This window comes from Ranitomeya variabilis, chromosome 5, assembly GCF_051348905.1.
Source record: "Ranitomeya variabilis isolate aRanVar5 chromosome 5, aRanVar5.hap1, whole genome shotgun sequence".
NCBI lineage: Eukaryota > Metazoa > Chordata > Amphibia > Anura > Dendrobatidae > Ranitomeya > Ranitomeya variabilis.
Genome location: NC_135236.1, coordinates 79,066,302 through 79,078,622, shown reverse-complemented (window position 1 = coordinate 79,078,622; position 12,321 = coordinate 79,066,302). Strand labels below are relative to the sequence as shown.

The following is a 12,321-nucleotide window of genomic DNA, read 5'->3' as shown; positions in this document are numbered from 1 at the left end:
AATGCTCATCCACCATCTTTAATCCTCTTCCAATTTCTAATTTCATCATGACGATTTTATTAACATTTTAACATGGGTCATCCTACTCAATTGATTTCTTCCTTATTTCTTTTATGTACCACTTATCGAATTGTCGAACATTTTTAATTTCTGCTTCTCTATCACTCATCCATTCATGGTTTTACCGTATCATTTCCTTCCACATTTCCTTTCTTCCTCCCTCTATCCTTTCCCACGTCTTTCCTTCCTCACAGTTTTCGTCTGCCCGGGAATGTTACAAGAAATTCTAGAACCCACTTCGACCCATGAATCTGAACACCAGTCAGGAGCGTGGTGTCGAGATCCCCTTCAGGCTGGAGAGCGTCTCTATGTTATGCCGTGGATCCCCTACCGTACCGATACATTAACAGAGTATGCATCATGGGAGGACTATGCTGCTGGCCGTCACACCACTACGTATCGACTACCAAGTCGTGTGGATGGAACTGGTTTTGTAGTATATGATGGTGCTGCCTTTTATAACAAAGAACGTACACGTAACATTGTAAAATACGATCTTAGGACACGGATCAAGAGCGGAGAGGCCATTATTTCCACAGCTAATTATCACGATACGTCACCATACAGATGGGGTGGTAAAACTGACATAGACTTGGCTGTGGATGAGAATGGTTTGTGGGTGATCTATGCTACAGAAGGAAATAGTGGGAGGCTGGTGATCACCCAGCTTAATCCATATACTCTACGTTTTGAAGGCACGTGGGAGACTACATATGATAAGCGTTCTGCATCCAATGCTTTCATGGCTTGTGGGGTCCTTTACGTGTTGAAATCAGTCTATGCAGATGATGATAACGAGTCTGCGGGTAACAGGCTAGAGTATGCCTTCAACACCCATCGGAACAGAGAAGAGCCATTAGGAATGAATGGAGCCAGTGGACTGGATTTTCCAAATCCATATCAATATGTGTCATCTGTAGACTATAACCCAAGAGACGGACAACTGTATGTCTGGAATAACTACTTTCTTGTACGTTATGCATTGAGGTTTGGACCTCCGGACCCAGCAGAAGGTTAGTTTTGTGGAAAAAAAAATGTTTATTAAGTGGAGACCTTTGCATGTTGGTTGAAGAATATGAAAGATTCACATGATATTGCAAATATACACCATTATCAGACAATAATTCTCGCTGGTATAGCCAAGATATGTCTTATATCTAGATGCACCGTTGTGTTCAATAAGGTTTACAAAAAAGACATAGGGGGTAATCAAGTGGACAGATACTACAACCTATTCCTGTATCTGAATTGTAGTTCCAGATATATATAGTCAATTCATATAGAGATAAAAACCTATTTAGTCAGTACCTTGAAGCATATAGATTGGTGGTTTCCAGACGTTCTCAGGTACAGTGAGTCCGATGAATTAATATAGTCTTTTCAGCGTAGTGTCGGAGAGCTGTCCCAGCCGGGAGCAGCTGCTCCGTGTGTAAGCACCAGTACGGGGCGGAGATGCTAAGTCCTGAGACAGAGATGCCGTGCAAGGTGCAAGTAGTGAGGGCGGCTCGTCTAGGACCTGCGTGACTCAGTGAATCAGGTGACCGCCCACGTGACTGGAGGCTAGATACGGATCGCGGTAAGAACCAAAAAAACGACTCGTTTCGGAAACACCTGTTTCCTTCCTCAGGGATGGTCCTTGCCCCGATTGGAGATCCTTATATGCCTTCAGTAATAGGTTGCTAATAGAAGCCGAACAACTCGACCTTGCTGTTAAGTCTTCTGGTGATCAGCGTGTCCAATACAAAAATCCATTTACTCTCAGTCCTTGACATAGATTTTATATAGTTCCCACCTCTCCAATATGGGTGTACAACTTCAATACCAGATACTTCCATGGTTTGAACCAATCCACCATACAGTTCGATAAAGTGCTTGGAGAGTGGATGGCCTGTAAATTTTTTCTTTATGTTACGTATGTGCTCATTGATTCTAACCCTCAGCGGCCTCTTTGTACACCCTACATACAATTTATTGCATGGACACTTAATTGTGTAAATCACCCCTGTTGTAGAGCACGTAATAAAATTCTTTATCTTAAAATTTATATCCCCTTTATCAATACTAGTTGATTTGTGCGTGTTTGTTTGCTTGCACATACTGCATCTACGACATGGAAAAAAGCCATTTAATATATTATGAAAAAAAGAATTCTGTGCAGGGGGAGACTTATTTTGTATAGTGGGAGCGACCATATACCCCAAATTTTGGGCTTTTTTATATACGAACCTAGGATGCGTGGGAATTTTGTCCCCTATACACTATGTTCCAAATTATTATGCAAATTACATTTTCATCAGATTTTCCTAAATGGTCGGTACAAATGAAAGTCAGTCTAATAAAAGTCATCACCCGTTAGATTATACATCAAATTTTATTGAAGAAACCTCCCAATGATAACAGTATAATCATCAAAATGAATAAAAACTCAAAATGCACTGTTCCAAATTATTATGCACAGTAGAATTTCTAAACATTTGATATGTTTTAAAGAACTGAAAATGCTCATTTGTGGAATTTGCAGCATTAGGAGGTCACATTCACTGAAAAAAAAGCTATTTAACACCAAAACATCCTAACAGGCCAAGTTACATGTTAACATAGGACCCTTCTTTGATGTCACCTTCACAATTCTTGCATCCATTGAACTTGTGAGTTTTGGGAGAGTTTCTGCTTGTATTTCTTTGCATGAAGTCAGAATAGCCTCCCAGAGCTGCTGTTTGGATGTGAACTGCCTTCCACCCTCATAGGTCTTTTGCTTGATCATCCTCTAAAGCAGTGGTCAGGAACCTTTTTGGCTAAGAGAGCCGTAAACGCCACATATTTTGAAATATAATTCCGCGAGAGCCGTACAATATGTTTAAAGGGCCATTGACAGATCAATCGCTCCAATGTTCACTTAGTACAGCAAGGAATGCTCCTCCCTGCTGTATAAAGCCACAACTGGACTGAAACAATGGTAATTAGCAGTAAAAAAATTAAATAAATAACTTACATTGTGAGCTTGCGATGCATGACATCAGTCCAGCAGTCTGGCTTCTTCTTTTTCCTGCGCATGACTGGAAGCTGGCATTCTTCCCACCTGATGTTGAGAGAATGCCAGCTTTGAGGCATTCGCAGAAGAAAGAAGCTGGAATGTTGGACATGTCACACAACGCATTGTCAGTTATGTCAATTATCTATTTTATTATTTTACAGCGAATTATTGTTTAGGTCCAGCGGTGGCTTAGTGCACCTTCAAAGCAGCAGCACAGCCAGGGGTTTCTGGAACGTCCAAGGGAGACACAAGGGAGGAGGCAGATGCCACTTCACTAGGGGACGCAGGTGCGTGCTTGCAGACGGCGCGGCTATGCAGGGAGTTATGGGAAATGTAGTCCATGCTCCCTGCCGCTCACCACTGCCGCCAATGCTTATCAGGCCATCAAAGAACTACCAATATCAGCGTGCACCGCGGCCTGATGGAGCGCGGTGCATGCATCCTTCCCAGGGGCGTAGCTAGAGCTTTTGCCGCCCGGGGCTGTTCCCGAGTTTGGCGCCCCCCCCCCCCCCAGAACGTATGCGATTTTCACACTTAGTCATGTACCGACGAGCTCCTCTCCCTTAAGCTCCCAATGTTCAGTGAAAAACTGAGAGAAGCAGAAGAGAAGCTCGTTGTTACAGGACCATGAGTATGAAAATCGCATATGAGTGACGTGTCCATGTGTCGACGACTGGAACCTGCAGAGGTGAATCCTGACAACGCAGCTTCTGAATTCTCACAACTAATGCATTGCACACTTTTAGGATTCTCCCTGGCCGGTGGACAGTCATGTCAGCACAAGCATGCGATTTGTATACTTCCGACCACATTCCGACTAGACGTGCCTGGCCTCGCTCAGTTCATTTTCATAGAGTGAGGCCACACATGTCTAGTCAGCACGTGACAGCATGTATGTAAATCGCCAGCACCAGAGAATCCTGACAGTGTGCAGGGTGCACTGTGAGAACTCAGAAGTCTGCAGTCACAAAGAATGACTGCAGACTCATTACAAACCTGGACATCCCCTTTAATGCTCCTAACATAAATAAAAACATGAGAGTTAGTCAGTATCACAAATAACATTTACATCCAGGTACCTTATAGATGACGTCGCCTCTGGAGCCGTTCTTCTTTTCTTCATCTTGTCCAGATCCCATGATGAGTTTTCTCATCCACAGCCGTCTCTGCAGACTTCCATCTTCTCCATTCTTTTGCAGAAAGTCTCCACATGACGCCCTTAAAGATACAAGTGTCATTATAATGCTCCTGAATAAAAAATTTCCCCGCACTATATTGTCTGCATAAAATATGACCCCCACACTGTCCCTCTTATGGTACTTGCTCTTCACACTGACCTCCCCTTTCTATACCGGACCCCTCTTCACACTGACCTCTCACACTGTGTCCCCCCTATAGGGCCCAGTATTTATACTGTACTCTCTCATCACACTCCCCCTCCTTTGTATCATATCCCCTCCTGGCTGTGCCCTTACACTGTCCCCCATGCTACGCATGCACACATCCCAACACCCTCACTCCCCGTACTCTGTCCACATACGTTTTTCACATCGCTACTCATACTGTGTCCGCATACATTCCCCTGTTTGACCCCAAGCTGTCTGCACCCATCCCCCATACTGTTTCCTCATATATGCCCCCCCATCTCCCCCTTTGCTCTTCATTTTGTGTCCTCAGATCTCCCCCACACATTAAATCCCCCCATCCCCATGACAAATCTCCCCCCACACACAATAAATACCCCATCTCCACTCACATTAAATCTCCCCCCATCTCCACTCATATTAAATATCCCCAATCCAATAATATATCCCACTATCCCCACTCACATGAAATCCCCCCCCATCCCCACTCACAGTAAATCCCCCCCAGAATATATGCCCCCCATCCCCACTCACATTAAATCCCCCCCACAATATTTTCCCCCATGCCCACTCACAGTAAATCCCCCCCTGCACCTTCGGTGTCTTCAGCTCCACTCACAGTAAATCCCCCCCACAATAAATGCCCCCATCCCCACTCACAGTAAATCCCCCCCACAATAAATGCCCCCATCCCCACTCACAGTAAATCCCCCCCACAATAAATGCCCCCATCCCCACTCACAGTAAATCCCCCCCACAATATATGCCCCCATCCCCACTCACAGTAAATCCCCCCCACAATATTTTCCCCCATCCCCACTCACAGTAAATCCCCCCCTGCACCTTTGGTGTCTTCAGCTCCAGCCTCCACTCACAGTAAATCCCCCCCACAATATATGCCCCCCTTCCCCACACAGTAAATTCCCCCCCTGCACTTTCGGTGTCTTCAGCTCCATTGGAGCACTTACCACCGCTCTGCATCTCCTGCTCTGCCGCGCAGGTGAGTGACGTCAGCAGCGTGATCACATGACCTGATCACGCTGCTGGTATCGCTCTGACCCGGCAGTCAGAGCTTCAATTGTACTCGCATCACAGATACGAGTACAATTGAACACTGGGAGCCGGCACGCTGCAGCTTCTCTGTGTCGGCTGTCAGCTTGACAGTCGGCACAGAGAACAGCTGACTCCCAGCGCGGGGGGTGACAGAATGCAGCCGCCGGGGGAGACACTGCGGACCGCCGCTTTAGGCGGCCCGACTGCGCCCCCCTGCCGGCTGCTCCCCCCCTAGATACGCCACTGACTCACCCCCGCATTGTGCCGCCCCCCCGCATTGTGCCGCCCGGGGCGGCCCGCCCCCCCCGCACCCCCCTTTCTACGCCACTGATCCTTCCCATAGACAGGTAGGAGCCCTGTCTGCGAGCCAGATTTGGCCATCAAAAGAGCCATATCTGGCTCGCGAGCCATAGGTTCCCGACCCCTGCTCTAAAGGTTCTCTATAGGGTTGAGGTCAGGGGAAGATGGTGGCCACACCATGAGTTTATCTCCTTTTATGCCCATAGCAGCCAATGATTCAGAGGTATTCTTTGCAGCATGAGATGGGGCATTGTCAGCATGAAGATGATTTTGCTCCTGAAGGCACGTTTCTGCTTTTTAGACCATAGAAGAAAGTTGTCAGTCAGAAACTCTATATACTTTGCAGAGGTCATTTTCACACCTTCAGGAACCTTAAAGGGCCTTACCAGCTGTTTCCCATGATTCTGGCCCAAAACATGACTCCTCCACCTCCTCGCTGACGTTGCAGCCTTGTTGGGACATGGTGGCCATCCACCAACCATCCACTACTCCATCCATCTGGACCATCCAGGGTTGCTCAACACTTATCAGTAAACAAGACTGTTTGGAAATTAGTCTTCATGTATGTGTGGGCCCAATGCAACCATTTCTGCTTGTGAACACTGTTTAAGGGTGGCCGAATAGTAGGTTTATGCACCACAGCAAGCCTTTGAAGGAGCCTACACCTTGAGGTTCGAGGGACTCCTGTTATGATTGAACTGGTGGTTAGGAGCACTAGAAATGACCAGATGAGCAAACTAGTAATACAGGACGAGCTCTGGGAAGTGGGAGCTCTGCTGACCGCAACCCCCTAATCCTATCACAACAACTAGAAATAGCTGTGGAGCGTTCCTGACTCTGCCTAGACACCTCTTCACAGCCTAAGAGCTAACTACCCCTAAAGATAGAGAATACAGCCTACCTTGTCTCAGAGAAATTCCCCAAAGAAATAGGCAGCCCCCCACACATATTGACTGTGAGTTAAGATGGAAGTCACAAACACAGGAATGAAATAGGTTTCAGCAAAGGGAGGCCAGACCTTACTAAACAGACTGAGGATAGAAAAGGTATCTTTGCGGTCAGCATAAAAAACTAACAAAAAACCACGCAGAGTGTGCAAAAGAGAGCACCGCACCGACTCACGGCGCGGTGGTGCCACTCTGCATCCCAGAGCTTCCAGCTAACAAGACAAAATCGTAATAGCAAGCTGGACAAAAACACAGTGGTAACAAATAAGCTAGCAGGGACTTAGCTTTTGCTGAAGTAGACAGGTCATCTGAAAGATCAAAGAGAACTGAACCAGTACTAGGACATTGACAGCTGGCATCAAGTAACGATCTGAGTGGAGTTAAATAGAGCAGCCAGCCAAGGCCTAAACGAGGTCAGCTGGGGAAGGAACCTCAGAACCAGCAGCTCCACTCACAGCCACCAGAGGGAGTCCATGGACAGAACTCGCCGAAGTACCATTCATAACCACAGGAGGGAGTTCGAGAACAGAATTCACAACAGTACCCCCCCCTTGAGGAGGGGTCACCGAACCCTCACCAGAGCCTCCAGGCCGATCCGGACGAGCCAAATGAAAGGCACGAACAAGATCGGCAGCATGAACATCAGAGGCAACCACCCAGGAATTATCCTCCTGACCATAACCTTTCCACTTGACTAGGTACTGAAGTTTCCGTCTCGAAACACGAGAATCCAAAATCTTCTCCACCACATACTCCAACTCCCCCTCAACCAACACCGGGGCAGGAGGATCAACGGAGGGAACCATAGGAGCCACATATCTCCGCAATAACGACCTATGGAACACATTATGGATGGCGAAAGAAGCTGGAAGGTCCAAACGAAATGACACAGGATTAATAATTTCAGAAATCTTATAAGGACCAATGAAATGAGACTTAAACTTAGGAGACGAAACCTTCATAGGAACATAACGAGACGACAACCAAACCAAATCCCCAACACGAAGTCGGGGACCAACACAGCGACGGCGGTTAGCAAAACGTTGAGCCTTCTCCTGGGACAATGTCAAATTGTCCACTACGTGAGTCCAAATTTGCTGCAACCTGTCCACCACAGAATCCACACCAGGACAGTCCGAAGGCTTAACCTGCCCTGAAGAAAAACGAGGGTGGAAACCAGAATTACAGAAAAAAGGTGAAACCAAAGTGGCCGAGCTGGCCCGATTATTAAGGGCGAACTCAGCCAAAGGCAAGAAGGACACCCAATCATCCTGATCAGCAGAAACAAAGCATCTCAGATATGTTTCCAAAGTCTGATTGGTTCATTCGGTTTGGCCATTTGTCTGAGGATGGAAAGCTGAAGAAAAAGACAAATCAATGCCCATCTTAGCACAAAAGGACCGCCAAAATCTTGAAACAAATTGGGAACCTCTGTCCGACACGATGTTCTCCGGAATGCCATGCAAACGAACCACATGCTGGAAAAACAATGGAACCAAATCAGAGGAGGAAGGCAATTTAGGCAAAGGTACCAAATGGACCATCTTAGAGAAGCGGTCACAAACCACCCAGATAACTGACATCCTCTGAGAGACAGGGAGATCTGAAATAAAATCCATGGAAATATGCGTCCAGGGCCTTTTCGGGACCGGCAAGGGCAAAAGCAACCCACTGGCACGAGAACAGCAGGGCTTAGCCCGAGCACAAGTCCCACAGGACTGCACAAAAGAACGCACATCTCGTGACAAGGAAGGCTACCAAAAGGATCTAGCCACCAAATCTCTGGTACCAAAGATTCCAGGATGACCAGCCAACACCGAACAATGAACCTCAGAGATAACTCTACTAGTCCATCTATCAGGGACAAACATCTTCTCCGCTGGGCAACGGTCAGGTCTATCAGCCTGAAACTCCTGCAGCACCCGCCGCAAATCAGGGGAGATGGCAGACAAAATTACCCCCTCTTTGAGAATACCAGCCGGCTCAGGAACTCCCGGAGAATCAGGCACAAAACTCCTTGAAAGGGCATCAGCCTTCACATTCTTAGAACCCGGAAGGTACGAAACCACAAAATTGAAGCGGGAGAAAAACAGCGACCATCGAGCCTGTCTAGGATTCAACCGCTTGGCAGACTCGAGATAAGTCAGATTCTTGTGATCCGTCAAGACCACCACGCGATGCTTGGCTCCTTCAAGCCAATGTCGCCACTCCTCAAACGCCCACTTCATAGCCAACAACTCTCGATTGCCCACATCATAATTGCGCTCAGCAGGCGAAAACTTTCTAGAAAAGAAAGCACATGGTTTCATCACAGAGCCATCAGAACCTCTTTGAGACAAAACAGCCCCTGCTCCAATCTCAGAAGCATCCACCTCGACCTGAAACGGGAGCGAAACATCTGGCTGACACAACACAGGGGCAGAAGAAAAACGACGCTTCAGCTCCTGAAAAGCCTCAACGGCCGCAGAGGACCAATTGACCACATCCGCACCTTTCTTGGTTAAATCAGTCAATGGTTTAACAACACTAGAAAAATTAGCGATGAAGCGACGGTAAAAATTAGCAAAGCCCAGGAATTTCTGAAGGCTCTTCACAGAAGTAGGCTGAGTCCAATCATAAATGGCCTGAACTTTAACAGGGTCCATCTCGATAGTAGAAGGGGAAAAAATGAAGCCCAAAAATGAAACCTTCTGAACTCCAAAGAGACATTTAAACCCTTTCACAAACAAGGAATTAGCACGAAGGACCTGGAACACCATTCTGACCTGCTTCACATGAGACTCCCAATCGTCCGAAAAGACCAAAATATCATCCAAACATACAATCATGAATCTATCCAGGTACTTTCGGAAGATGTCATGCATAAAGGACTGAAACACAGATGGAGCATTAGAAAGCCCGAATGGCATCACCAAGTACTCAAAATGGCCCTCGGGCGTATTAAATGCTGTTTTCCATTCGTCGCCCCGTTTAATATGCACAAGATTATACGCCCCTCGAAGATCTATCTTGGTGAACCAGCTAGCCCCCTTAATCCGAGCAAACAAGTCAGACAGTAGCGGCAAAGGGTACTGAAATTTGACGGTGATTTTATTGAGAAGGCGGTAATCTATACAAGGTCTCAGAGAACCATCCTTCTTGGCCACAAAAAAGAACCCTGCCCCCAATGGTGATGACGACGGGCGAATATGCCCTTTCTCCAAGGACTCCTTTATATAACTCCGCATTGCAGCGTGTTCTGGCACAGATAAATTGAACAGTCGGCCCTTCGGAAACTTACTACCAGGAATCAAATTAATAGCACAATCGCAATCCCTATGAGGAGGTAGGGCACTGGACTTGGGCTCATCAAATATATCCCGGTAATCTGACAAGAACTGAGGGCCTTCAGAAGGATGGGAAGACGAAATAGACAACAATGGGACATCCCCATATACCCCTTGACAACCCCAACTGGATACAGACATTAATTTCCAATCCAATACTGGATTATGGACCTGTAGCCATGGCAAACCCAAAACGACCACATCATGCAGATTATGCAACACCAAAAAGCGAATATCCTCCTGATGTGCAGGAGCCATGCACATGGTCAATTGAGTCCAGTACTGAGGCTTATTCTTGGCCAAAGGTGTAGCATCAATTCCTCTCAATGAAATAGGATGCTGTAAGGGCTCCAAGAAAAAACCACAGCGCCTGGCAAACTCCAAGTCCATCAAATTCAGGGCAGCGCCTGAATCCACAAATGCCATAACAGAATAGGATGACAAAGAGCAAATCAGAGTAACGGACAAAAGAAATTTTGGCTGTACCGTACCAATGGTGGCAGACCTAGCGAACCGTTTAGTGCGCTTAGGACAATCAGAGATAGCATGAGTGGAGTCACCACAGTAAAAACACAGCCCATTCTGATGTCTGTACTCTTGCCGTTCAGCTCTGGTCAAGGTCCTGTCACATTGCATAGGCTCAGGCCTCTGCTCAGAAAACACCGCCAAATGGTGCACATTTTTGCGCTCACGTAAGCGTCGATCGATCTGAATGGCCAAGGACATAGACTCATTCAGACCAGCAGGCGTGGGGAATCCCACCATAACATCCTTAAGGGCTTCAGAAAGACCCTTTCTGAAAATTGCCGCCAGGGCACATTCATTCCACTGAGTAAGCACAGACCACTTTCTAAACTTCTGACAATATACCTCCGCTTCATCCTGACCCTGACACAAAGCCAGCAAAATTTTCTCTGCCTGATCCACTGAATCTGGTTCATCATAAAGCAATCCAAGCGCCAGAAAAAACGCATCTACATTACGCAATGCAGGATCTCCTGGCGCAAGGGAAAATGCCCAGTCTTGAGGGTCGCCACGCAGCAAAGAAATAATGATTTTTACTTGCTGAATGGGGTCACCAGAGGAGCGGGGTTTCAAAGCAAAAAACAGTCTACAATTATTTTTGAAATTCAGGAACTTAGATCTATCCCCAGAAAACAAATCAGGAATTGGAATTCTGGGTTCTAACATCGGGTTCTGAACTACATAATCTTGAATGCTTTGTACCCTTGCAGTGAGTTGATCCACACAAGAGGACAGACCTTGAATGTCCATATCTACACCTGTGTCCTGAACCACCCAGAGATTTAGGGGAAAAGAGAAACAAAACACACTGCAGAGAAAAAAATAAAATAAAATGGTCTCAGAACTTCTCTTATCCCTCTATTGAGATGCATTAACACTTTATGGGCCAGCTGTACTGTTATGATTGAACTGGTGGTTAGAAGCACTAGAAATGACCAGATGAGCAAACTAGTAATACAGGATGAGCTCTGGAAGTGGGAGCTCTGCTGACCGCAACCCCCTAATCCTATCACAACAACTAGAAATAGCCGTGGAGCGTTCCTGACTCTGCCTAGACGCCTCTTCACAGCCTAAGAGCTAACTACCCCTAAAGATAGAAAATACAGCCTACCTTGCCTCAGAGAAATTCCCCAAAGAAATAGGCAGCCCCCCACACATATTGACTGTGAGTTAAGATGGAAGTCACAAACACAGGAATGAAATAGGTTTCAGCAAAGGGAGGCCAGACCTTACTAAACAGACTGAGGATAGAAAAGGTATCTTTGCGGTCAGCATAAAAAACTAACAAAAAACCACGCAGAGTGTGCAAAAGAGAGCACCGCACCGACTCACGGCGCGGTGGTGCCACTCTGCATCCCAGAGCTTCCAGCTAACAAGACAAAATCGTAATAGCAAGCTGGACAAAAACACAGTGGTAACAAATAAGCTAGCAAGGACTTAGCTTTTGCTGAAGTAGACAGGTCATCTGAAAGATCCAAGAGAACTGAACCAGTACTAGGACATTGACAGCTGGCATCAAGTAACGATCTGAGTGGAGTTAAATAGAGCAGCCAGCCAAGGCCTAAACGAGGTCAGCTGGGGAAGGAACCTCAGAACCAGCAGCTCCACTCACAGCCACCAGAGGGAGTCCATGGACAGAACTCGCCGAAGTACCATTCATAACCACAGGAGGGAGTTCGAGAACAGAATTCACAACAGACTCCATAGGCACC

The 12,321-nt window shown here is 46.7% G+C and overlaps 1 protein-coding gene across 3 annotated transcripts in view; it reads left to right on the top strand.

The window, feature by feature from the left end:
- The window catches only part of ADGRL1 (adhesion G protein-coupled receptor L1), a 526,256-nt gene that overhangs the window by 421,001 nt on the left and 92,934 nt on the right, over positions 1 to 12,321 (top strand). For all 3 annotated transcript variants that reach the window (XM_077262603.1, XM_077262602.1, XM_077262604.1), the window contains one exon: positions 255 to 1,073. In XM_077262603.1, coding sequence (XP_077118718.1) covers positions 255 to 1,073 — 819 coding nt within the window. The remainder of the gene's footprint in view (positions 1 to 254; positions 1,074 to 12,321) is intronic.